The 27,927-nt window shown below is 47.9% G+C and overlaps 1 protein-coding gene across 1 annotated transcript; it reads right to left on the minus strand.

Annotated features, from left to right (window-relative positions):
• LOC104012049 (solute carrier family 22 member 4) lies at positions 1-27,927 on the minus strand. Its single transcript, XM_009464390.2, has 10 exons — positions 27,469-27,927; positions 20,377-20,480; positions 18,487-18,641; positions 13,638-13,809; positions 10,826-10,952; positions 8,699-8,799; positions 7,490-7,704; positions 6,637-6,819; positions 4,103-4,238; positions 1-2,914 (listed from the first exon to the last, which is right to left on the minus strand). The coding sequence occupies exons 1-10, from the start codon at positions 27,859-27,861 to the stop codon at positions 2,839-2,841; spliced, it is 1,662 nt and encodes a 553-aa protein (XP_009462665.2). The 5' UTR covers positions 27,862-27,927; the 3' UTR covers positions 1-2,838.

Raw genomic sequence — 27,927 nt, forward strand, 5'->3', positions numbered from 1 at the left:
TTACATTTTTATTGTACTGCCAGTGCACATTTTTATTACAATGAAGACAGAAGTTAACGAGTGACAATTACTGCAGTTTCACTTATGCTTTAGCAGATCCAATAAGCCAGCTGAGGATCAAAGGTTGCACAGAGAGACCCAAGTAAACGTGACATAGGTGACAGATGAGGCACAGCGCACTGGCCTCCGCGGTCGGCGGGAGCGATCCAGCTGGTGCTTCCCTCCCATCCCCAGGACAGAGCCTTACAGGCATCCCCCAGCTGCGTGGCAGCACACCGGTCCCGTACTGAGCCCCGCCGCGTATCTGACACACAGAAAACTCACTGAAGATTGCAGTGAGAGGCTTAAATAGCTCACTAGCAATAAATCTGATTTCCGCCAATAGCTACTAAACCAGTGCTGCCTTCTTCAGCTGTACAATTAAAAAAATAGTAGCTCGGCAGAAATGGGCACTCCTGCCCTCCGGATTCAGCCCTGTTTGATTCCTCTGCAGACTATTGCTCTTTGGGTTTTATCAGAAATCCCTATTCGAGCCTGGGAAAGATACTGGCAGAGGACAGAAATTCTCCTTGTGAATGTTTCATCAGCTGAAGATATCTCCTTTTCTCATTTTTACTACGCTCAGACACCATAAGGCCTTATAACAACATCACATACTTTTCAGAAAGGCATTCCACTCTTATGAAAGTTTTTTTTTTTAAATCTCCCATTAAAAATACTAAAATGTGACACTAGCTTGAGATCAATGGTATAAGCAAGAAAAATGGGACTGATTAAAACAAGTTATTTTAAAGAAAAACACAACCCTTTTTCTTATTTAAAAAAGGAAAACTAGTTTTTAAGATACTACAAAGTTCAAGAGTACAAAAATATGTACCTTTTAGAAATACCCAAGCCTACGATCATATAAAATAAGTATCAACTTAATATAAAAATCTTCATAAAAATATGGCCACCTATATTTAACCAAGTCCTCAAACCTGTCCTACGCTGATTTAAAGGCTTTGTTGAGAAATTTAGTTATGTCTTAACAGCTATTCTATAGATTAACTTTGTAATAAGTAAAAACAAGATTAAATACTGCTGCTGTTAGAGAAATTCCAGCTTGAGAAGGGATGAGAACATCAGGGGTCACAGGATAATGGTTGCCTCATGCCACATTACATTTATGGCAAAAGGATAACTGCAGAAAATTAATACAAAAGTAAATAGTATTTCCGCATCCCAAAGAGCAGCTTGAAATAATTGCACAAGTTCCTTGCATTTAAATGTTATAAAGCTTTATACTTGTGCTTGAACTTACAGGGAGACCCTCATTCCTGTGCCAGGTGCCAGCACAAGACACCTTGCCATGAACTTCACATTAGAGAGGAGACAGCGTGCTTTTGTTGGCCCTTACAGAAGGTGAATCATGGCTAATGGTTATTTATAGAGGATAAAAATCAGTCTACCAGGTCTGATTGATAGATTTTATGTGGCCAAGAAGTGCATGCACAGCCAATAAATAGAAAAATAAAAGGTATTATAGTTTTTTTCAAACTATGTAGTGTTCATATAACAGTAGTAGCACAACTCTAAGCTCTACGTTTGAGTTTTTATCCAATCTATCTTTGCTGAACTTTTAAAAAATGCATACATAACCTGTAGGATTTGAAAAACAAAACAATGGCTTTGTTGGCTTTTTTTTTGTTTTGAAAAAAACGTGGTCCCAAATTAGTCCTTTTCCATTTTTAACAGTTGCAGGTGAACATCTGCAGTACAGAACATCAGCTTTTTGTGAGCATCAAATCCCTTTAAATTTGTAAATGGTACAAAGGTTTTGTGGAGGCTTTTGAAACTGCAATGAGCTTTCTTTGGAGGTACAGAACAATATGGTATATATTCAAAGGAGAAATTAAATGCTTTGGAAAAAAAATCCAAAGATCTAAAAAAAAATGCTTATGCCAATACATCATGAAAAAACTGAAAGCTAAAACTGCATGGCATGTGTGGATAGGATCATTGACTTGCTAAAGCCCATGTTTCTTTTGAAAGTGGGCATGGCTCATCAGAAGGTCAGCAAGCTGTAGTCCTTACTCGGTGTTAAAAGCTTGCCCCCATCCCCAAAGACACTGAACATTCATGAAGCCCAAGGATTTCAGCAGGCTGAGGCGTTATGAAAAAAAATCAGCTTTTACAGGGACAAGTGGATCAGGAGTAGATCCCAGGTCCTGGGAAAAGCAAGCGACATCAAAAGATACTCCGATGTCTTGTTTAAAAACCATGTCCTTACAGTGAAGTCTATATCTGCTTTGCTACAACTAAATTCTGATCCCACTTAGTCTATCGGGCTTTGGTCACAGATTTCAAAAGAGGCTGGGATCTTTCCTTTAGGGGCGTGTGCTGAGATTTTCAAAGACAGACACCCAGCTCCCCTTCATCCAGTCAATACTCACAGTGAGAAAAAACACCAGCATTATGTTTGCTATCTTTTTTTACCTCTAAGCAGCTTTCATTGAGTACCTGACTGACTGGAGTCATCGCTGTTATTATTCCTAAGGATCATTTCTAGCTCACTCCTCAAATCGTGTTTATTAGCACAGGCAGGCCCCCACTTCTCAAGAGGGACTGTATGTGCTGACAAACCCCAGGTATCAGGACACTGAATTACAGACTGAGAATCCTATGGGAGTAGACGGCATCTGTTCAGTAAACTATGTTTTTGGGTACAGTAGCACAGGGGATAACTACTATGGTGCAGCAGCACTGACTGTTGGGTTTTATTTGTTTTCCTCTGGCAGGAAATGCATTTTGAGAAGATCATCTTCTTTCAGCCCCTCTGAGAGTGTGCGTCCTTCTTCACAAGGGTGTTACCAGCATTTTAGGACTCTCCTTTGAATTCCTAATGCCAGTGGTTTGTTGCCCATTTCTGAAACTGAAAGCAAGTAAAAGACTGAGAAGCTAGAGAACATTTTACATCAGACACCCTCCTAATTAGCACCGCTAAAACAACCACGTTACGCTACTAATATAAACATTAGGAAAAAACCAAGTGCTCTGTAAAAGATGCCTTTCCGGATGGCAGAAGCAGTGCAGCAAACACCACTTGGAACTTGAACGTAATTCAGTTCCTTCAGTCTATGCAAGAAGCTGGCGAAGGGAATCTGGTTTGACTTTCGGATTTCTAGCTACAGTTCGTCAACTGCAAAGCCGAAAAGCCATAGGTCAGACATACAAGAAGTCCCTAACTGTGATAAACACAAGCACGCCCTTCTCAAGGAACCTGTCCCAAGAATTCTTCTTATTCTGGAAGCATAATGACAGCTCCTTATACCAACCAGGAATTAGATACAGGCAATTCCATCTTTTTCAAGCGATTACTGCTTATAAGGGCAAATTCTGTTCCAGTACAAATTCTCACTAAGCTGGATGGTAGCTATGCAGCGGCACTTTGGCTAATTCAGTTTCCCCCTGCTGCTCCCATGACAGTAACTTGCAAACACTGGCCATCTCCACTGCCCCAGCACTATAATGTACGCGCACGGATTTCAGTGGAGATGTTTACTCAGGGTACCCTAAATAGCAATGGTGGTGGGGCAAGAGAAGTGTCACTGCTTATAGCTAAACAAAATAAACCAGGAGAAAAGCTGTCCTGGCATGTCTCCAGAGGCTATAATAATTAGAGGCTAGAATATTGAAATCCTGTGTTTAATCTGGAGTAATACCTAATGAATTTACACTGAAAGAGTAAAGTGTTTTGTAATGTAAATCATCCTACTAACTGAATAGTTTGAATGAAGAATTAAGGAGAGTGAATGATGTCAAAGGATGGAAGGTGTTGGGAGATATGAAGGAACAGTGTCAAGGTGATGTGAAGGTCAGCCTTGATTTGCAAGTGCCCACTTTCAAGCGCATCAGCTCTCAGGTTCGGAGACTCTGGAGAAACTGCATAATGTCATTGTCTGTCAAATTAACAACCCCCCAAAAAATCTAAAGGGCACATTGAGAGCTTTGATGTTTTGCAGTGGATCTGATGAAACATGTTTACTGATTGTGAAAAGGGACTATGTAGAAAGAGGTCCTGAATTCTTGCGAAGCATGGGATGAATGACAGCCGCCTTACCATTTCACCTTCAGCATCTGCTCAAAGCTCTCAGGCAGGGGATTGCCGTAGCTCTCCGGGAGAAACAGGGTGAGGATCCCAATCAGCACAGTCAGGCTTCCCATCAGGATATATGGTAGGAATCTGTCATAGGCACCTGACAGAACACAGGACACGACACCAATGCTTATATGTCCACGATCAATGAACTCATGTAAAATTTGTATTCTAGACATCACTGTAATGCAGAATTACTTTGCAATAATTAGCTGAAATCTTCATAAATACCAAAGGTGACTCCAAAACTGAGCTACATCTGGTATCTGCTAGCAAACAAAGGGATTTTTCAATTTTAAAACTACAACGTGCACCCTAAGATGGTCACCACCTACCATCAGTTTCATACCATCCCCCATGTTTGTGTAGCAGCTAATAGGTTTTTTTGTACATTTTCAACTGGGATAGCCAACATCTCTGCAAGGTAACAGCTCTGCTGGGATCACTGCTGGAGTTTTCAGTACTACACTGTCATCTGGAACCAAATCCTCAGTTAAAGAATTTGATGTGAGGGAATAAAAATGCTCATAAGCAACGAAGCACTCATCCGCTGCCTGGGATTGTGCATCCTGCTGATCTTGTGCAAAAGAAGGGAAGGGACTGATGGCAGCTGAACAGGCCAATTTCAGACTAGTGGACCATTAACAGGTGGAATCCTTAAATACCTTCCTTATTGCAAGGGGAGAAAGCATCAGGCCTCTGTGACAGACAGGAGGCTCTGACCTTGGTCTACTCAGAATATTATTTTGGACTAGAAGGCAGCGGCCCCTGCCAGCAGCCTGAAGCTAGTGCACATGTGGCTGGGCAGGATGCAAGATCTTCAAGTCACAATAGCACAGCAATGAAAAGGTCTTTCAGTAAAGGGATTAGCTAGGAATTAAAGTATTTAAGGTAGAGAAAGTACTAAACTGGACTTGACAGCTTTATTTTTTAGTTGGGATAGAGCAGTATGCTTTATAATGTATGGAATAAAGTAGGATTAAAGTGAAGACCCCTGGGTATTTCACATAGAGCCAAAGCTGTGATTCGATCTCTCCTGTGTTCATGAGCTGGATGAACTGCAAGGTCCTAATTTAGCTGTAGCAAATATCAGCAGCTGACGAGTTTCTCCTAAAAACCTCCTAAAATTTAGGAAACTATTCCGATGACTGGAACAAGATGTTTTAAAGGCTGAGCCTATGGAAACCTGGGAGAAAAAAACCCAAAACAAACAGTAAAAACTTTATCCTGTCTACATCTCTCTATTACTGTTACCTGTGCTGCAACGGAGACTGAAGACCCTAAGGAGCATCACAGTCATGCTGTCCCTTTTACTTTACATTTGCATTGTACGAGTATGAAATAAAGACTATTATTTTCATCATTTTTGGTACAGTGTGTGACAGTCACACTGGAATGTAGAGGTGAGACAACACAGGTGAGCTACCGACAGTAGTCTCCTCTCCCCTTTCCTGCCATGGTGAAGCAGCATTAACCCCTTAGCAATACACCAGCAACGCTCCGCCAGAGTCAGCAGCCACACTCATTTTGTATCAAAGGTCTCAGCAGAAAACAAAACTCGTTAGCTGCAGGGGAGAGCTGCAGTGGGTCCAGTGATGGCAGAAGGAAATAAATCATGTGCGAGTGAAAGAAACGGGAGATTGAGCGCTGGACTGAGCAGCCGGTATTCACAGATACTTCCACCCTTAAATCCCCTAATCTCTGTCACCCCTTCCTGTCTGCAACATGAGGATCATTTCTGTGTACTTTAAAAAAAAAATTATCAATTAATATTTTTGCAGCACTCAGAATGTGATGGTAATAAGTGTCAAAAAAAGAGTCTATGAGGAAATCAGTAATTCTGCTTGCAGACCAAGCCATGACCAATAAGAAAAAGCAAAATGAGTGCCGAGGTACCTGGCTTAGTAACTCAAAAAAAAAATCATGAAGGTCACAATTAAACACACTCTTGTGCTGCTTAATCTGCATGTTTTCCATGTATTGCTTTAGACAGCACAGATTCAGGGGATGTTTGGATTCCTGTCTGGTTCATCTGCTCCTGACATACCCATCTCGGGATGCGCATGAAGAGTACAATGCAATGAACTTCCTACTGGCACTTAACTTGCTAGATTGCTTCTTGTCACACTCCCCTGGGAAACTAACTGGTGTCCCAGGGGTAAAGCCCATTGCCAAGATGTGACCAATTATCATCCCAACCACTCCGCTTGCACGGTTTATAAACACCGCCATTGTCTTGGACCAGCTCGGACCCGCTCTGGTGCTGTACGAACAGGCCCTAGCCTCAATAAAGGAAAAAAGTGCCTGATTCTTTTGTGGAACCCAAGGAGCTCCACTTCATTGCTACGGTGTTTGACAGAGAACTCAGACCCAAGATGAGAGAAGGGACTTAAAAGACAGCAAATGAAGGGACTTAAAGCTGAGGCTGCACTGCAGAAGCTCTGAAAACTTTTCTGAGCAGTTGTGTAGCACAAGGCAAGAAACGCAAAATGTCTCACCCAGGTAAACAAAGTAAGGAGCAATGATGCTGCCCAGCCTGGAAGCTGTGGAAGTAGCTCCGACTGCCATGTTTCGCACTAGTGTTGGATATAGCTCCACATCGTAGACGTAAAGCATTGAAAACGCAGCTGTGATGCCAAATTTTCCAAGCATCACCAGGCCAACGGACAGAACATTAAGATCTGGAGGGGAAAAAAATAAAATCAAGGTGAATAAACAAGACCTTGTGCTTATTTCTTGTATTTCTTCTACATCCCAAAGATTGTATCACTGTTTTCTTCCTAGCGGTTTCAAGTTTGGGTTTTTTTTTTAATTATACAATGTATTAGCCCCATTCCTAGATGACTTGGCTCCAGACTTCCCACTGAGCATAATGTTAGCTCAGGTTATTTTGTACTTCTCAGATTTTGGTCCTCTCCCAGTAAAACAGCATTCTTGAAATGGAACAAAATTCTGGATTATACAACAACAAAGCGCAAGCTTAAATCCACCCCTGTTTTACAAAAAACCTGCGGAGGTTTACACACAGTGAAATCTGGAAGACTTGCAGGTTTTTTTAGCCTCTATGCACAACCAGATAAATCACAGTACACTTTTGGCTCTCATTTTACAAGCTGGTTCCCCTGGACTATAAAAAGCTCAGTAATTTGACACAATAAATGAGCGCCGTGCATGACTCAGCATACACATACGCATATAAAAAAATTCACCATGGCTGGAGGTGGTCAGCATAAACTTGACCTCAAATTCTAAATTTGATGGTGGTTTCCAGTAATTTTACAGAACTATTAGACAGTACCATAAAATATTGCTAACATTTTATATCCTTAAGTCATGTATTGATTCTTGTACCTGCAGGAACCAGCTGAATGAAGAGGACAACACCTCCCCCTAGAAACAGGGTGCCAGATAAGGAGTAGCGCCGAGGGAAGGAGCGGAGGAGAAGCCAGGCAATCACGTAAGCTGGAACTTCAATAACAGCCGAGAGGAAACAGTTGATGTAGGCACTTCCATGCCAGTTTGGAGTGCTGAGGGACAGGCCAAAGTAACCAACTGATGTGAAAAACCTGAGAAAAGCAACAACACCAAATGATTCCAGGCGGTGTCTGAACGACTTCTGTGTTGCCTCAGATGTTGTTACAAAAATAGGATGTTGCAACACGTCGCCACAGGCATCGTGGCTTAAAAAAACTCTCAGTGGCAACCCCATCTTTCTAATTCTGTCATCCCTTCCAGTGATCATATCCACAGCGGCTTGAAGAGACCTCTGATTTCTCTGTCCTTCCTGCATACACTATACCAAGTAAAAGGCTTTGTGGACGTCATTCACAAAGGCTTTTCACTGCAACGGACTCATTAACAGCACAATGAAATAACTCTTGAAAGCTTCCCATGCCAACTACGTTCCTACTTGTAGCCAACTCCAGTGACAGGATCTCCCACCCTCAGCAGTTCCGTTACATCTTATTTAATCTTCACGAGAGAGCTGGATGTTCGGGTTTCAAATCTCAAGAGTGCCTTACTATGGCATGCCAAGTGTGCTGGCCAGTTCCTTTCTGCCGGGGGAAATAAGTACAGAAAAGGGTCCCGGTTTGTCTATATGGTATTATTGGGTCCTCATTCCTCGTGGCTGCCCAGGCAGGGACCAGGATCTCACTGAGATGGGCACTGCACAGACACAGAACAAAAACGCTGGCCATGGGTCTGGTTCTTGTTATGTTACTGAGTTGCTGCCTCTGCTTCAAGAAGGACATTTCTCTTCAAACAGAGATGGGAGCTTCTTAAAAAAAAAAAAACAAACCAAAAAGCAACAGAATTTAAAATACACAAGTTGTTACATATAGTTTCCTAACTATTTTACATCTGAGTCGAGGCTACTGTCTCCGTACTCTTGTGTATTAATGCAGTGCGGGTGCAAGGACATTGAGGGCCATGTACAGGCCAAGAACCGTGTGTAGATGGGCTCTGAGGCTGAGACTTATCATCTAAACCTGTGGCACGTGCCCTCAAATCAGAAATTGTTCTATTGCCTGGGTACTTTAGGAATACACATTTCCTTACCACAAAAGTAATGACATAATAGTAATAGTTGCAATGTTTCGGGTTCGAAATAGGTCCAGAAGGATAGCCTTCTGCTGCTGCTGAGGCTTCGAATCCTGCATCTGAAGGAAAGAGGAAAACAAAACCAAAAAAATTCCCACACACCTAAGAGCAAAACAACCTCTGCATACCCACACGTTTGGGCAGTTATGAAGTTACGACTCTATCAGGGGATAACTAGCCAGCCCAAGGGCCACTTCTGCACCAGGGAGGGCAGTCCTTAGGTAGAGCTTGTCTCTGCACCCAGCTGTACTCGTGGTAGTTTCCAGTTTTTTGTTAAAAAAAAGGTAGCACTGAGACGACTGCACCATGCTGACTAATTAAAAAGGAGTATCAGCTGACAAGAAAGATTCATTAACATTTCCTTAAGGATCTCACACAGTACTTCCAGGAGTAACCTCATTACCAAAGGCATTTTTCTGTGCACTGTCCACTCAACTCTTCTGTTCAACCTCCACAAGCGTTGTGAAATAAATGCAGCAAACCACCCAGTTTTGCTGCCTGCCTGCCGGCACCCAGAGCTCAGTGAGGTGTCCAGGGCACATCACAGGAGCATCCACCACCCCGGATCAGAGACAGAGGGTCCAGTCTGAGGCTTGAAGCAGGAATCTTTTGGATGGCGTGAGGGTGCTCTTCTGCCTGCACGGGGAGCCCTCGCCAGGGCAAAGCCAGCCCTCGTGGCCAGGCTTCCCCCCAAGCCCAAAGAGCGAACCACCCTGGCCCTCCCTATGGGGCTACCCAGAAGTTTTCCTTTCCTAGGAAGAAAGGATGGTTTCCGAGGAATATCTTTCTAGCACTATTTGAAAAATACTTCCAACAGAGGGCTTAACATGCAAACGTCATCCTCAGGCTTTTGTGGATGGACGCTTATGGCACACAAGATTCCCATGAAGTAAAGGACAGCTGAGCTGCTGCTTGGTCTCAAAAATACACAAGTGATGAAAAGCAAAGTCACGTGCTGGAGCCTGAAAAAGTCATGTCCAGTATGAAAGACGTCTGAACTCTGGCTGTGAAGTAAGGAAAGTGCTTTTCCATGGTTTCTGTAGGATGAGCTTCCCATAGCTGGAACACGCACTTCAATTTACATTAGAACATACACTTGGAAAAGAGATCTTCAGCAGCTCAGCCAAAACGTAAGCATGACATTCAACAGATGGATCCTGCCCACAGGAGGTGCAGCATGCAGCAGCTCTCTCCTGCAGATCCCGCAAAGGAGCACGCAGCGCTTTGCTTTCTGCTCTATCAGGAGACATCAGGAGACATAAAATGCAGGTGCTAGTATAATGCAGGAAAGTAAGATCTGGCACACAGACACGCGGTCATTGCTGATGCAAGGCTGGAAGTGTTGCTGGTTTCTTGGCACAAGAAAAATGTCTGTGGTTCTTCAGCAGGAGCCTCCGGCGAGGGAAGAGCCACTAGAGGGGGAGATGAGCACAAGAACCGGCCATCCCGCTGCGGCCGCGCTGCTCCCTGGCTTGCTGTGGGGCTAGGCTTGTGCTAGGCTTTCTCCTTTTAACCAATAAATATGAAACACAAGAAAAAAACAGGCCTGAAGAAGAGCTTAATGTTCTTCACCACCTTCGCTACCGTCATGGTTTTCAAGTGCCCTTGTAGCACTCGGGTGCTTTGGCTGGTTTGTGCAACCTGAGGAGTTCCTCGGGGCTCCACGCAGCCCTGGCACACGTGGGTGCCGATTTAGGGTCCCCTGCACAGCCCCCCGCTGCAAAGGGATGCTGTTAAACTGCAAATCGCTAATACTGCACCAAGCTGAAATGGGGACAAACACATCTTCCTCGGGTCTTCTCAGTGCCCAAGGGATGAAGCAATCTGGGTCACCCTTGCTCTGAAAACCACAACCAACCACTGCTGAGGAAGAGAATTTTACTGTAAAAAGCAAACAAATAAAACCCTCCCTCTGGCTTCTCATTTTGAACTTGCTAACCCAGCACTTACCTCATGCCAACTATCACTGCCAGCCTCTAAGAGCTGCTGGTGCAAACCATTTCTCTGCTGGCATTTCCCAACAAGTCAACTGGCCAAAGGGGGAAACTGCCATCGAGGTCAAGTACCAGGACGTATGAAACATACCTCCGCGGTGTCGAAAAGCACGGCTGGGGCTGGAACGCCATTTATTTTTGCAGCCTTTTGGATAATAACTTCTGCCTCCTTATATCTTCCTTGGGAGATCAGCCACCGAGGGGATTCAGGAATGATCCTGCAATAAGTTTCAGAATAAATGACTCAACATTTTCACAAAAGTAAAACGTTATTAAAAACACATGTATCGTTTTTATGAGTTACGCTCTCATCTCACAGATTACTTGCAGCAGAAGACAGTCAGCAGAGAGGCATGTGGGCAATGTAATTCATGCATTTATCCCACTGGGATCAGTGGGAGAATTCAAATATGTGCCATGTGTTTATTCTCATGCTGAAGTAGATGCACACTTGGGCCCTTGTCCTGGGTGGTTGTTTTTTAAGGAATAATTGATGTGCACCAGAAAAAAAACAGATGTCACCAGATAGACAGCAAAGATGGCGGTAGCTTAACCAGTGCTGAGCAAAAATACTCTTAGGAAACTGCACACAATGTGTCAATGCTTTAAATATGCACCAGTTATATTTAAAGGCTCTGTGTCACAGGAACCTTATACACAAACCTCACAATTTTACCACAACTCTGAGGCAGGCTCTCCCAGGCAGAGGACAATGGCAGTGTCCCCTTGCAGAGTTGATGACATTTTCTAATCAATTCCAGGCACGTGTTGAGTGAATTAACACCAAACACAGGACAGAAAATCTCACCTTTCCTTAACTAAATCCTTTGGTCTTAACAGATGCTACCTTCCTCCCTTCAGCCAGCAGCACTTTTTCCTCTCCTTGGAAAAAAAGCAGGTCAGACATTCCTTTTCTGATGAACTCCCTAAAGGACTGACCCAAAGCCATGTCAACAGTTTCGGCGTCAGATGATTTATGTCAGATTGTTCAACCACTAATGTGACTTCCCATGAGGTGAGCTGTCTCCACTGCTCTTCTTTGTGGGCAAGCTGAGGAACACAAGACTGCAGAGACGATGCTGGGAACCTTGTGGAGAATTTGGAAGAGGAATGAATAAAAGAGCAACTATGGCACAGAGCAGTGGGATGCGCAATCACGTTGCCCGTGGAAGCAGTGGGCCCAGATGCCCAAATGCCAGCTAATACCAATCTGCCTTGGCACAGCTTTGCCAGTGCACCTTGATCCCCATCTACCACCACATTAGCCCCAGACTGGAAGCGCCATCCCTGGAAATTTTTGGCATGCTTTACGATGTATGCTCTTGAAAAGCATGGAAGTTCCCACCAAATACATTTCAAAGCAGGACTCTGAAGCCATGCCTTGGGGACAAATTTCATGTGCCTCACAGTGCCTGTTCTATAGCAGACATGTGAGAGGCTTCCACCCAAAACCAACCTCCCCAAAGAGCAGCTGCTTGGTGCGGAGGGAAATGCCACCATGTTGAAGGAGTTTGAAACGTTTCAAGTTAAATAAGCAAATTAACCTTTAAATAGAATCAGACTATCTTCGAAGTCAGATGATAGCAGAAGTGGAGCTGAAAACCATTTTAAAGGTTTGGTTTGGTTTGAGGACTAAAACAAAAAAAACCAACGCAAGCCAAAACGATCAGCAGAGACTTCTGACAAGACTGAGGTCTGCAGGAGGTTTTTTAGACTATAGAAGAGTGGGTCTAAATCACTTAATTGTGATAAAGACATTAATCTCATAGGTATAACTGTTTCAAGATAATAAGAAGAACGGAGTTCCCCAGATAAGACTAATATGAAAGGAAGGAACTCTTTTTATTGTAAATTATCCTTATTTTAAGGGTGTGAATGATACCTTGCCTTTCCCTTCCTATTTTCTAAACACCTATCTCTTCAGGAAACAACAGATGACCTAGGCAGCAATGAAACAAGGATATCTGCCCTTCTTCAATGCTTCTGTCCAGCTGGGAAGAGCAGGGAGTTTTCCAAAACTGTTTTTTCAGTCCCCCAGGGCAGAGCATCCATGGGCAAGTGCGGGTGCACCTACATGTCCACCAGTGCATTAGAGCAGGAGTGGGTGAGTGCAATGGAAAGATGAAAGAAAACATGGACTCAGCCACCAAGAAGACAGTGTGGGATGGCTCGGAGGAGCAGGGTAAGGAAGAGCCAAACTTTGGCTTAGCCAGACAGAGTTACTATGGGCTGAAGGAGCTCACAAATCAAAGTTCTGCTCCAGCAGCCAAAGCAAAGCCTGGGAGGACACACAGCTCCTGGCACGCAGAGCCCGTGGGAGAGGGCTGGCCCTGCGAGCTCTGCCGGCCAACGCCTCTGCTTAATGGCATCTAGTGCAATGAACTGCTTAATGGCACTACGTGCAATAAACTGCCAGGTGCTGCATGCCAAGTGAAGGGGCTCAGCCTTTCCCTGAGATTTTAATACCAATCAGCAGGTGAATCTGCATTTACAAATGGCTTAAAGAAAGCAAGGAAGAAAAGTTAGAATGAATCACCCAATGGTAATACGGGGGTAAACCTAGAGGTGGTTAACAGTGTCCAGAGTTAGGAGTCAAATATAGAATTCCCAAGCTGCTCTGGAAACCTGGTGAAAAAGTGCCTTCAAGCACACGGCCAGCACCACCGAGGCTCTGCACGTAGTTAACTTGACTTAAAGCTGGCAAAAATACCCCGAACAAAAAATCCCCTCAACTCCTGCCTCAAGGCAAAGCCTCCTCACATGGCAAATAGAAAAAAAAAAAACAACCAAAGAGGAGAAACAGGACCCCCCGACACCCTGCCATTACCCAGTACCCGGTGCGGGAGAGCATCAGGCGGGGAGGGGAGGTGGGGAGCGTGGCCTCGCAGCGCAGGGGCACTCACCACCAGAGCGGGATGCAGAACAGCCCCGGGACAGTGAGCGCCAGCAGCAGCATCCGCCAGTCTCTGATGAAGTAAGCAAACAGTGGCAGCAACATGTAGCCAATTGCAAAAAATATGCAAACTCCTAATGTAGAGAATACAATACGAACTGATTTGCCAAGAATTTCTGTTCCTGTTTAAAACAAGGGAGGTTGGATTAGCATTTTAACTCTTTCTTTTCAATCATTACTTTACTGCATTTACAAAAAAGCTAAACAATCTTAGAAAAGAGTGGTTTCTCTTATAATACTTAAAGGGACATTGTCAAGGAGTAATGGTCCAAGAGATGATCATCATCACGGTGCTATTAATCTGGGGGGAGGTTCCTCCAGATTTTTCTTCCCTTGGAGCTGCCATTGAAGCACCCACGGGACCAGCACCATTTGGGCTCTTCCAGTGCCCCAGCAGTCTGGCAGAGTCTGATACAAAAGCGTTTTCAATGCTAAACGTAGTTGTAATGGCAACATCTATGCAGTGTCTATGTTATTACCATCAGTATTTGCTCACAGATCTAGCAGAGGATTCAGAGACCCACGGTTCAGCAAGTTCTCTGCTGCAAAGGCCGGCAAAGTAAAAGAGAAACAGCTGACAGTGTCCTTTTAACAAAGTCTTCTTGTTCACATCTGCCAGGAGTTTACATGAGTGGGGAGCAGAAAATGAAGGCTACCATGTGGAAACACACGGTGAAACATGAACCCTCTGTGGTTTGCCCCAAGGACACAGAGATGAAGGAATCCCAGTACTGGATGACGGAGCACCCAGTCCAGCTCCCACCCGCGGTCAGAGGCAGATGCAAGCGTAAAGGCATGAAGCCGCTGCGGTACCGGGAGTACTGCGGGGACGGGACCAAGCCTGGTGGTCAACTAGTGCGTACCTGCAAAGAGGCTGAGCTTGGAGCGAAAGAGTTTACGTTACGTGTTTTGTCCTCTGTGTCAGCCTAAGAACGTGCACCCGGGCAGTTAAAGCAGCTCAGCTGATGAGCAGTAACTTGAATGTATGTTTAAAGCCCAAATGTTGCTTGGCACTGCAGTACTTCCCCGCAGCAGCAAGTCCCATACATTCCAGCTGCATTAAACAGCTCATAATGTCCTCTCCTCATGGGAAGGACTGAGCAGAGAGGATTTCAGTTATCTCCATTAGCCTCATTTCCAAAATACTGAGTTCCACGACTGTACACTAACCCCAGCCAAACTATTGGGTGAACTGAAAGAGTTGTGAGGACCTGAAGGACCTTCACTCCTCCCTGGTCCTTCTCCCTGCTTGGCAAATCTGCTTCTGTCCTACCCAGCAGTTTGTGGGAGGGCAGAGAAGACCTGGGCTGCTCCGCAGTGCCAGCACCAGCGATAGCAGAGGTCACCTGCAGCACAGCAGGGACCCACCCGGTACAGAAAAGCTGCTGGGATTATCGGGGACCTTCAGATAAAGGAGCAACTTCTGTTTGCTTTGATTAATGCATTGTCTGAGACAGATAAGGGCAGGCCTGGGGAATGGGCAGCAGACTTTCAGGAGCCTTCCCAGCATGCTCGGCTAGGACATAGCCTGCTTCCCCACTAAACCCATTTGGGATTTAAGGTGCAGTTCATTGCTGAGCACTTCTGGAGGAGAGCAGGTCTGTGGACTGACACAGGATGGAAAGACGTGAATTTACAGTGAGGTGGGAACAAATGTCACATTTACTTTTTGGAACAGAAGGCTGGAATGTCGCACCGGCACATCACGGGCTGTAGGACACAACCAGGGAAGATGCCGTCTTCTAATAACGCTACTGATCCAGTAAGCCAGGCAGCAGTCAATGGAAGCATCCTACAACCACTGCGTCATGTGCAGCCTAGTGGCAACCTAATATCTAGTAATAAAAATTGAGACTGTTGTAAGCCTTCAAGAGCACCTAATTTCGTTTCCAATGAAATCCCTAGCCACTGCTTATCAAAATCCATGGATGACCTCAGGTCCACCTCAATTCTTGTTGAGCTCTGAGCCCTGGGTCTACAGAGGTCTCCTCTCCATCAGGAGCCCCGCAAGGGCCATAACTCCCCCAGTTTGATACAGACTTAATTAAAAAGCAAATGACACTGAGAAAACAGGAGGGTCTCAGGAAGCCTGGAGAGTATATTTTGGTTATGTAGCGTGGTAAGAACTCCAACATTTAATATTGCAGAGAAAATGGAAAAAATACCCAAGACAAAAAAAAAAAATCCTATTTGATAGCTACCTGAATTTTCATTTTAGAAACTTGGAGTAACTGAATAAAGTCACAGTGAGAAAGCTGAAGATAAGAACTCCTAGGGATTGAAATGGTGTGTGGGGATAAATTATACCATCTTTCTCTACTGATTGCTCTTGTTTATAGGGGCTCTCTTGGAGAGGTCTGATACTTGAAACATTGGTTCATACCTGTTAAATGTTACGTTATAATTTGTGGCAATCCAAAGCTAATAGAGATGACATCTTTCAACTACAATTATCTTCTCTCCTGCCTCTCCTCCCTCCTGCTGGCCAGGCAATAACAGTTCTGGGACGCTACCAACACGCCTTCACAAACCTACATAGTGTTTTACAGTTCCAGAACTTGAACACAACAGTTTTGAGCACTGAAAACAATTGAGGCCTAAAGCTAAGGAAAAATGCTGCAGAGAGAAATTTCACAGGACATGGTTGGGAAAAAAAAAAAATCTCTACAGCTTAGGGGGAAAACTATTCTCATGAAGGTGGGCAGCAATAGTGCAACGGGCAGGAAGAGCCCGGGTGGCTGAGGATGCTGGAACAGGGTCTGAGCTACGCATGGGGAGGCAACACAGGTTTGGATGCTGAAAGCTGGAACGACAGGAGAAACCTGTGCTGAGGTGGCCACTTGAAAAAAAAAAAAAAATGCCCCACTTGGGGATGGAGGGTGCCAGGGCTGCAGCACAGCCAGCATCAATGAGGACTTTATACGTGCCGGTGTCACTGCTCCCCTCCTGAGTGCAGGTCACAGCCCTGACTGCTGTCGGATGAAACAAGGGAAGCATCTCCAGTGCATCCCTTAATCAGGATGGGCTTTCTTAAGGAGTTACTTTTCTTTTCGTACGTATATTCTCCTATCCAGCACCTCTGTCATGTGCAGCTTCCTGGAAGCTCCTGGGTTTGCCTTGCCATGGGCAGAGGCTGGGGCACCCATCGGGGCACGCCGACCACGCAGCTACACAGTGTAGGGTGGGAAGGACCATCCTCCCTCAGTGCCTCCCTCCTTACCGATGGCAGGTGGCTGACGACTTGCTTAAATTAGGAAGCTAGTGTCTAAGTTAGTTTAGATTAATCCTGCCCTTAGTAACAGCATCAAGGCTGCCGGGGGAACGGCCAGCAGCACAGCGAGTGCCCGAGGCACCTGCCTCTCCGCTCCCAGGGAGTCAGCACTGCTGCAACAACTCCACAGAAAACAGGATGGCAGAAGAGACAACACAAGGGGTAAAGTACCATCAAATTGCAGCTGTGCAATTAAACAAACCTAACATTGCTTTGGGAGACCCAGTCCTCTCTCTCAGTAGTGGGGACATTTGGCTAGTGGGGTGCTCTGGACCCCCCCCGCAGCTTTGCCTCTGCTGAGTGCTGAGGCAGCGTCCTGATCTGCATCCAGCACTGCTCCATGTTCCTGGGGGAGCTGCGGAGCTAAATTCCTGTCTGATCAGATCCCGTACCCCATTAGAGGGGCTCATGCTACACAAATCCCATGTGCTTCAGAAGCCAGCACTCCTGACCCAGTGCCATACCTCCCAGCATTCCCACAGCGGGTGTTCGCTCCGGCTCCATCAGCTCCACACAAGAGTTAACTACCAGGATGGAGGGAGCAGTGGTGATGGCAATGGCAAGGGATCTCCCCGCTGACAGCCTGACCTACTTAATCCTCCCTCCGCCACTTGCCGCTTGCGGTGACTCACAGCTGCCTGGGGACGCGAAGCTGTATCCCCTCCATAGCACTGATTTCATATCGTGCTCTTCTGCTCTATTTTTACCCTGTTAAAGCCTCATGGGGTAGGAAAGAGCAGCATTAACTATTAGTATACGGTTTTAATTTAGACTAGCTCACATTACGATCTACAAATTGTAATTTTGACACGATTGGTTTAAAAGCTGACATAAACATATACATGCGTATTTTAAAGACAGCTCTTGCAAATCCCAGCTCCTCCCCAAGGCTTGCATCAGTCATCCCAGTAATTCACCCCTGCAGTTGCCCTTCCTGAAAACCCTGTGACTAGCAAGACATTCTGCGGGTTCCCCTTTCCCACAGGGTCCCTGGGCAGCGACTGCAGCTGTGCAGCCTCCCTGCGGCCGCTGGCTCTTTCTTCCTGCACTGCCCATAGAAAACAAAACAAACCTTGGCCTCTAAAATTAGGGACTTTATCACTAACCTCGGCACCAAGACTGGTGACTTTATGGCTAACGGGGCTCTGACACCCGCCCAGCTCCTCCGCTCTGGTCCCCCCACATTTGCTGTGCCTGGAAACGCTGGTTTGCTCCAAGGCTTTGCACCCAGGTATGCAGGAACCCCTCTGCAAAGGGGTGGAGGGGCAGGGAGGAACCCAAATGCCTTCTCTATCTCAGACCTGCTGCTTCTGATAACAAACCCTGCAACGTCTTCTCCAAAGAGGAGGGAAATGGATCTTTATTTAGAGGTTTCCTGCTCTCATCTTTTTCTCTAAACCTGTAGAAAGTGTAGGCCTGAAGTATCCAAGAGCAAAGAAATCATATTGGCCTAAATTAGGAATTGTTCAGAGAAAAAAAGTAACAGTACATTAAGCAAGCATTTAATCTAATGCAGACATATTCATACCCAGTATGAAGGCCACCACGTAGTTAGAGATCTGTCCCATTCCCACTATGAGAAAGAGCACTGTGAACATCTCCCAGCTGGTAGAGAAGATCTGCAGGAAGCTGAAGCCAGTCTGCACGGCCATTGTCGAAAAAAGGATGTTCTTCCTGCCAAACCTTTTGCAAAAGATAAAGGAGAGCATTATTGAAACAGCATTTATTTACGGAGCAGGGCTATATAAGAGAGCACGAGGGAGCACAAATATCCAACCTCAAGAGATGCAGCTCAGAACAACCTGAAGTTTCATTAATTTTAAAGAATTTTATGTATCATTTTCATAAGCACTAAAAAGAAATAAGTAAAATTTCCAACACCCAGGAAATAAACCAAGAAGAAAAATTAAGAGCAGAAACTTCTGGGAGCCACTAGACAGGGACCAAAGAGACTAGACAACAGTACGTAAGTGAGAGCCACCTGAAGATTGCAAGGCACATGGCCGAAAGTTAGGAAATGATGGCATTTAGGCTACTGGCATCTATACGTTGCAACACCATTACACTTTGAATCTCTTCAATAGCTTTATCAGCTGGTTTCGGTCTCTCTGAGTTGCCATACATATTGCACCCTTTCTCTCACCCACTTGTCTGCATTAGAAGTACGTAGCATTTTCTTATGGAAAGGTAAGAGCAAGCTTACATACGGGTTTGCACGCCCGCGTGCTGGCCCAGGGCACGCTGCCCTCTGCACGGATGCTGCACGGGCTGCATTGCTGGCTGCCTGCAGCAGCCCTTGACTTAGGAAAGGTTTCTGCAGCAGCACAGGGGAGATGGCTCAGGTACAGGCTCAGAGCATACCCCTTTACTGACAAACCATTAAAAAAAAAATTCAACGAATAGCTCACGCTAGAAGGTGACCGGGCTATCGGGCAGCTGACCAGCCGCACTGCCGCTGGGCCACGCATGCTTTCTCAGATGCTCCCAGTGGGCACATGGCACCAGCGGGATTTAGTGATTATCTCGTCTCCCTTTCAAACAGTAACACTGACTGACTTCTGCACCAGGGGCAGGAGTCAGGAGATTAAATTCAGATCACATGGAATTTAGTGCTGGAGGCTTTAGGATTAAGACTCCCATTGAGTTTTGAAACCCCTCTGCTAAACACCCTGAAGAGCGCCAAAACTCTTACGAACTCCTCACTAAGAGGCAGTCATCAAAGCAGTATTTGAGACCCTGCCATAATGATATGGAAAAAAACCGCTAAGGGATGTATAAAGAGGGAAGCAGAGATTCACAGAAGGAACATATATAACATATATTCTGCATTTGACACTAGTAAGGCCAGAAGTTCAATACTGCTGAGATAATTGTCAAGTGTCTATAATGTTTTCTTGATGTTTTGCATCTACTTAGATGGTATGACATGATTGCTATCCATTTACAGGTTATCTTTTTTTCTTCCTCTTGGATATGCATACTTTATTTCCAGCAAACCATCTCTTCTATGCAGAGCTTCCATTCAAAGGAGAAGTTTCTATCCTGCAGCTCTAAGAATGGACTGTCAGTTAGCATCTGACAAAGAACAACATCTTTTAAACAACTACAAAGGCCGGATAAAGAAACAAATGTGGTTGTGAAGTGAAAACCACCACATCAATCTGCAAAGCAGCCACGTGGGCTCCTTGCAGAGATCAGCTCTTGGTCTCCTAAAGCACCCAAGAGGCAGTAATCCTATGCCTGGGGTAGAAGATCAAGGTTGGGATTTTTGAAAAAGCCAGGCCAGTTATCTCATTTTGATCAAAACTCAGAGAACTGTACCTTTAACTCCCTTACGCCTCTTAAGAACACACACATCAGCCATGGCACCAGGTCTGCCCTGCTCTGTGCACGAGCGGAGCGGGAGCAGTGGCGTTACCTGTCTGAGAGCTGTCCCGAGATGAAGGAGCCGATGAGGACCCCCACGAAGAAGAGGGAGGTGGTCAGCGGGGCTTTCCAGTCATCCTCGCACACCAGATTCCACTGCAAGAGAAGGGCCCGCGCTCAGACGCAGCCGCAACGCTGCGTCGAGCCTCATCCAGGCAGAGGGGTTATTGGCTGGAGACACACACATTTCCATGTAATTTAATCTAGTTTCCCCACACCTACATTTCCACCCATCGCTGGCACTGTTTTAACAGTGAAGGTTGCTGCTGGAACGCCCTGCTTAAAGCACAAAAAAAGGGAAAGAGGTTGCCTCCCCAGGCAAGCCCCATCAGGCTGAAACACTGGCAGCCGTCTGATGGGACCCCACCACCTCTGAAGTGGGTGAGCAGCAGCACTGCCAAACCCGATGGGCAGTCGGTGCGTGCAGCCCGGGGGCTGCCCTGGCCCCATTTCCTGCACAATCTCCCCCCCACGCACCTGCCAGGCCCCCCAACACCCAGGACCTGGCTCCCCATGGCCCGAGATGCTCCCCACCAGAAAGGCAGAGCGATGGAGGGAGACAGGCAGGAGACTGCCCCATCCCTGGCTAGGGATGGTTTCCAGTTTACCTGACCTCTGCCAGCACAAAAACTGCTGCATTTCTCTAATTTCTGGGTTCAACAAGACATATGCAAGAAGATGCACAGAATAAAAGCTCTTTTCCCACACTGATGTGTCTCCAAATTCCTTTCCATCCTCACAACCTGCAGGGCTGACTCACTGCCCATCACTCAGCCTCGCGACCGGACCCGCCTGGGGCTGGAGGCTTAGGACAGGAGCCAGCGTGGAAACTTCCACCTAAAGCCGCTCGTAACCCCAGACAAGGTTTAAAAAAATATAAACAGCATCATGAGTCTCCGTCCACCAAAGTTACAGCGGAGCGTGTTTCTGCCACGGCCTGCTCCCATCCCAGTGACTAATCTCCCGGTTAATGGATGCTTGCCAGGGGTGCTTATGGATAGACTTCAAACATGTCAGTCACAGATTAGATAATTCTACCACAAAGCTATTTAGATCATAGATCAAAGTATAGCATGATTTTAATAATTAGCCATGCTGTCAGAGAGCGGGGGACATCATTGGCACCAGCACTCACCCTGTGCCCAGGGAACGGATGGGCTGAGCCATCTTAGCAAGCGGTGGCCGAGCCCAGGCAAAGGCAGGGGTGGTGGAGCAGAAACCTCCTCTCTGGGCTGCTCAGGCTCCTCAGCTCAGCTGCAGGCAACAAAAAGGAGGAACTTTTGCATTACAAAGAGACCCAGATGCCATCTGACAGCACTGCAAGTCCTGCCAAAACCAAACCCAACAGCCGATGGGTTGGCAGCTGGGCTTCACTTCTGCTGCTGCTGCAGAAGAACAAGTAGTAAACCCCAGAGCAAGGAGGGATGTGGTGTAGTTCAATGCAGTTTGCTCTGGACTATAACTGAGGAAGCAGAGGCAATCAATGCCTATTTTCAGGCAGAATGAAGGTACACCGCCAGCGGTGGGGAGCCAATACCTCTGCCCCTCCAGCCAGCTTGCAAAGTAACACCAGCTACGTGACAAAAAGATGAACTGAGCTTCAAAACGCAGCCCATGCCTCTTTCCGAGAAACACACAGAGTCTTTAACATGGGAATATGGAGATTTGCAGACTGAAACGTCCCTCCAATACTTAAATCTGATTAACAACTAAAAGAAACCTATGGCAGCCATTTCTGTAAAATATTTTCTTGTCCCTGCTGGGACGGGAGAGGTGGTGAGGTGTAGGCCCATCTGGCCATGCACCTGCGTTTATCTTCGCTGTGTTTGACACGGTGGATGGGAGCGTGCGGGTCAGTAGGGCTCCAATACATTCAGGGATGCTAGTCGTGAAAAATATATACAGGGATCTGTTTCACATGTCAAAGAAAACAGATTTCTGTAAAGAAACCTGGTGGAAATCAAGGTCCATATTTAAAACAAAGCAAAACTCAGCATCAGGAAACATGCATTAAAAGCAAGAGTTTCTTTACAAAGCGCAAGCAGGGACGAGGGAACGGCAGCAGAGGGGCTGCTCTGCAGGCTGCGGGAGCTGTGGCAGCTCCATGCCGGCCAGGCTCACCCCACATGACAGAGACACTTTGCCACGTCCTCCTGCACCTCCCTTTCCCCACTCCGGGAAAGCCAGTGTCTAACGAGGTGGCAGAATTTGCAGCTGACTCAGACTATTATGAATTACTTGGGCGCTGAGCACCCTGCCTTGGGGCCACCAGCGCAGCGCCTGCTCCCAGACCTTTAGACTTCAGTCGCTCAAGGTTAAGGGTCAACATTTTTAAAATGCCTCCACCATGCCAAAGGCACTTTGGCTGCAAAATAAACCCAGCTAAATAATAACTTGCCCATGAAACTGAATTGCTTCCTGTGTTTCCTTGGTGCCAAATGCCTCCTACCCAGCTGTTCACTCTACATTTTCCCATGACATACTGCACAGACAGCAAAAATTGACTATACGGGGTTGAGTCTTTAAGATTTGCAGGATATGGTAAACAGCAGGCAGCAGCCGGCTGGCTGGAGAGGGGTGGCTGTCTACAGGAACTCGCTGTATTTGACCAGAAAATGCACAAACACATCAAATCCGTCTGACTCCAAGGATACCTGAAGCTGCTGAGTGAAAAAAGCACACCGCCTATTTTAGAGCCAATACCACCCACAGCACGCGGGACCTGGGCGATGATCTATACAGCCCTGCTCTATAGGTACACCTCGTCTTCTCCCAAAACGCCAGCCTCGCCTCCCCTCCCCAAAGGCGCTTGCTCTGATGAAGGCTCAAGCCCTGGTGCTGCACAGTGATGAAGCATGCGTCGACAGGGTAAGATTTCACTTGTGCTTCAATGTATAGAGCTTTAAGGTATTCATTGCACGCTGACTCCTCACATTTTTTCCTTGGGGAAAAAAAATGAAATTTAACTTATTTGACCTCTTCCTCAGAGGCTGCATCCATCACAGCCAGTGCCACACACACCATGGGCACAGGAGCTACAGCCCAGCCACAGCTAAACTACCTACAGCTACAACTTCCAAACTGTCTGTACTGGAATAATTACTCATTAACCAGAAAATAAGTAATTCGGTAATGTCCCTGGCTACGCATACTGGAGAGCAAAGTTCACATAAGCTTCCAAGCAAGTGCTTTGAATGCTAGGAATAAGAGCTGATCAAGACCACTGTTAAATCACTTTATTACCATCAAATCTCTCCAACCCTTTCCCACAAGCTCCCAGCTACCAGCTCCTGGAAGAGTCAATTCTGCCAGGCACCGCCAGTGGGAACACTATGGATGGAGATGCTTTCTGAAGAACAAACTGCTGGAGAAGGTGCCCTGGCTGCCCAAAGTGACCCTACCGCCCGAGTTCTCAATCCGAAATGGATAATTAACCATCCTGAGTATCAGCCCATTCACATCAGAGAAGAAAACACTAGCAGAGCCTTGTGTAAATGGCCGAGGCTGTAAACCAGGGAAAATCTGACCTTGTTTCTAAAAGCAAATCTGAAGACGAACAGCTCAAGAGACATCAAAAAATCTTCACCAGTTGCCCTGACTGCAGCAGCAGGGTGAGCTGCCCCCTCCATGTTGCACCCCGGGCACCACGTCCAGCGATGAGACCGGCTCCGCTCAGCGCACAAGTGATGAGCACAGACACCTCCATGCCCAACCACTGGGCGGGCTACCAGGGTTGGGCCGGGCTGCTCACCGCTGCTAGGAAAAGCCATGAGGGAACAGAAAAATCCTTCAGACGCCTTCAAACCACAACACTTCATATTCAGCTTCTCACCTCTGCCAGTCCCAAAAGCTGCTGGTTTCTGCCTTCACTGAGAAGTCAGTGGCAGGGCTGGGACCGGGGAGCTGAGCAGGGTAACACAGGCGAGAGGCAAGCAGCCCCAGCAAAGCCTTCGGCCCTCGCTCTGCCCTTCGCAGTGGTCCTGCGATGGTGCCTGGCGTACGTGCCATGCCCTGGTAGCGGCGAGCAGCCCAGCGAGTGTGTGCCTGGGGAGCGGTGCTGGAAGACAACCTGGCCCAAGGGAATTAACTGGATGCTAATGCCTCGCTTTGGAGAGCAAAACTGGTGCTTGTGCTTGAACCTCTAATTTTGGTCAGATCTCAGCACCGTTATATGGAATTAAAGCAGAAGTAGGTTAAGTTCCAGACAAAAAAAAAACCCCAATGTAACAAAAATACATACGTTAATGTTTAAATTAATTTCAAAGCACAGATGGTAGAAAGCAGGACGGGGTGGCAAGAGAAAAGCAGCCCTGCTTTGGGGCAGGACCTGCTAGGTCGGCTCAAGCCCTCTTGTGCAAGCGTGGGTGGCACTGACCCAGTGCAGCAGCCACCTGGTTAGGTGGAAAACAGGGATTTTTATATTGGGACAACTTGAGGAGCTGCAGCAGACAGGGAGCTGCCCTGGAGGCAGCAGGGCCAAGGAGCTCCTGCAGCCCGGGTGCCTGCCAAGGCGCCCAGCTGAGGCCCACGAAGCAAAAGGAAACCCTGCAGCCTCCTCATCTCGGCCGCAGGATCACACCTAACCCCACACTTCCCCTTGCTCATCGTTACACTTCCAGACTCGTTCTCATCACCCTGGCCTGATGATCGCCTTTTTCACCTGTGCTGTGGACACATTCACTTTTCCGCCATCATCTCCATTTTAAGACCAAGCAGATGACTGAGTTTGGGATCCTCTGTTCCCAGGGTTTAGCATCTCGTCACAGACCAAGTAACACTGGTGCTGAGCTGGCATCTCCCGGCCTCTTCCTTTCAAAGCAGCAATAACAACAGGACTTGATGCAACTGCACAAATCAAATAAAATCTCCAGTGCTTAATCCTGTACCATCAAGTTTTGCTCCTCAATTAAGTTATTGAACTGAAGAGGTTTTATGAGGGAGGTTTCCTGATGGCATGTCCTGGCTTGTCTTTCCTACTACGGAGAAAAATGTTGGGTACAAAAATAATCATCTGAAGTTTAACTGAGCTGCTTCTTTTCAGGGTTTCATCAGCACCTGTTTTCCTTGTTTTAAAACCAAATTCTCTATTTTTTCCAAATGTCCATGACAATTTTAAAACATAACAAGTATCCTTCTCTTCCATCTGGCTTACAGATGGGAACCTGGCACTTGGTTTCCATCTCTGCATGTGCTGTTGCCTCTCTGGCATGCCCCAGGCCCCGTGGCAAACGCCACGGCTGCATCCCATCCAAATCTGGCTCCTGTTTGGCATCTGCCAACACAATTTGTTTGCTGCTCATTAAGGAGGAATAGCATTTCTCCTCCTTTTGCTTCATTTACTGTCTCCCTCAGAGCAACTGCTAACTCCAAACCACAGATTATGAGTTCATGGCCGCCCCGGGATAATCCGTCCTCCTCCTGGCAGCGAGCGCCACGGCACTGCCCATGCTGGCGGCGGCTACCAGGCATCTGCCACACGGCCGTGCCAGCCCACGGGTTACAGCCGGGCACGGCTGCGTGCAGCACATGGGCTGCAGCCGGGCTGCCGCTACAGCTCGCCCACGGCCAGGACCAGGACGAGTTTCCCAAGCATCCCCTGCCTTGATTTGGTGTTGTGAGGGATCCCCGGCAACTGAACATGACTGCCAGGACAAATGGCAAGAGACACGCACACACGGGTGCCACATGTGCCAATGGCTTCGCTTCTGGCACACAAGAGGTGGCTGGCATCCCCTGCCCGTGTCCTGCCCTCCCCTAGCCCGGAGCCATTCCCCGCTCCCCTCCCTCCCCGCATGCTTCGGTGCGGCTGAGCCCATGGCCGCACATCCCTGGCAGAGACCCTGCCCCTGTGTCCCTGGGGCACAGACCCTGACTGTGCGCCCACATCCCCGGGCCACAGACCCGCAGCCACGCGTCTCTTGGTCAGGACCTTTCCTGGCTGTGCCCCCGTGCAACATTCTTTGGTGGCAGATGTTGCTGCTGAGTCACGGGGACTCAAGACGAGGGCCAGATGCCTGCTCCCTGCTGTGCCACGCGGCCGGAGCATGAGCCATCGGTGCATGAGCGGGGCGTCCCTCGGCTACCTGGGGCACACTGCTTGGCCAAACGACTGCAGTGCCCGCCAGCTGCCAAACCCAAACACTGGCTCATGGGATGAGGATGAGCCCGTTATTCCTTTACCCTGCTAACACAACACAAAAGAGCAGCAGCAACCCTGCAGCTTTAGGGGAATCATGTTTTCCTTCTCTACCAGAGCTCCGTGCTCCCTGCCAGTGCAGGCAGACAGAAAGACTGTGTGTCCCTGCCGTGGCACCGCAGCACAGCCGGAAAACACAAACAAGTGCTTACATGACCCATCACCGTCGACGTTCCCACAAGACACGCTGCACAAATGATGCTATTGTACAGTCTTAACAACCGAGCCACAGCTTGGCTGCAGCCTGGGGTCCAGGCTTGTGCAGGAGCCTGCTGCAGCAAGCCGGTGTGCCACAGACTGCAGCAGCTCCCATGGCACCTGCCTCGCACTGACTCACCTAACCCAGCACCAACGGCCACCAAAGACATTGGTGTGGCTAGCAGCACTGGCATGGGGTGCCGGGGCCAGCAAGGGCCCACCACTGCCCTGGACCCAGCCAGGCTGTTTGTGTGTTTACCAGAAAGTGTCCATGTCCCCATCCACAGTGAGACTGGGAACAAGTGATTCCATCAGATGGCAAGTTTACCAGGACAGTCAGCGTGCTGGCAGAAGGAAACTATGGGGCTTCTATTTTCAGCCTTTGCCTCCCCCTCCACAGAAAAACCCTCTCCAAACAAAACAAGCTGAAGTTTCAGTGGAAACAGAGCCCAGATCATAAGGACGGGCAGCCCCTCCCGGGGCCGTTCATCCCACGTATCCCTCCCTCTCCCCGCAGCATCGCGTCCCACCGCACCCATTCTGCCAGGCACTTGGCCCGCTGGTTGCTGCTCCCGGTTCACCCCCCCGAAGGCAGAACGACCCCCGCCAAAGCCCTGCCACCGCCCGGCCGGGCACAGCCTCTCCCCGGGGGCACCGGTACGGGGAGGGGGGGGCTCCGCGGCCGCGCACCTCAGTGACGATGGTGGAGCGGTAGACATCGCGGCTGTACTCCCAGCCGTCCAGGCACGGCTCCTGCTCCAGCGACCCCAGCTCCACGTCGGAGCCGGGCCGCAGCCCCAGCGCCGAGAAGTTGGCGAGCGCGGCCAGGCGGTAGCGGCGGCAGCGGCTCGGCTCCTCCCGCCCGCCCCGCAGCTCCAGCGGGATGCTGGCGTTCCGCCACTCGCCGCTCAGGTTGGCCCCGCGGGGCACGGCGCACCGGTGCTCGGGGGTGCCGGCCAGGAAGACGGCCGACATCCCGTTGAAGCCGTTGGGGACGATGCTGGCGCTGAGGAGGAAGAAGACGAGCCGCTGGAAGCGGCCCCACTCGCCCAGGAAGGCGGTCACCTCCTCGTAGTCGCGCATGGCGCGGCGCGCTTCTTCCGCGGCTCTGCGCGCACCGCGGACGCCCTGCGCGGCGGCTCCGCTCCG

This window comes from Nipponia nippon, unplaced genomic scaffold, assembly GCF_047370975.1.
Source record: "Nipponia nippon isolate SJK-2023a ecotype South Korea unplaced genomic scaffold, ASM4737097v1 scaffold_17, whole genome shotgun sequence".
Taxonomy (NCBI): domain Eukaryota; kingdom Metazoa; phylum Chordata; class Aves; order Pelecaniformes; family Threskiornithidae; genus Nipponia; species Nipponia nippon.

Coding starts and splice junctions, on each gene's coding strand:
- LOC104012049 (XM_009464390.2), bottom strand. CDS start 27,861: ATGCGCGACTACGAGGAGGTGACCGCCTTCCTGGGCGAGTGGGGCCGC. Junction 10,953..13,637: donor TTCTGCATCCCGCTCTGGTG/GTGAGTGCCCCT, acceptor AACTTATTGCAG/GATCATTCCTGAATCCCCTC. Junction 4,239..6,636: donor TCCTTACTTTGTTTACCTGG/GTGAGACATTTT, acceptor GTGTTCTGTCAG/GTGCCTATGACAGATTCCTA.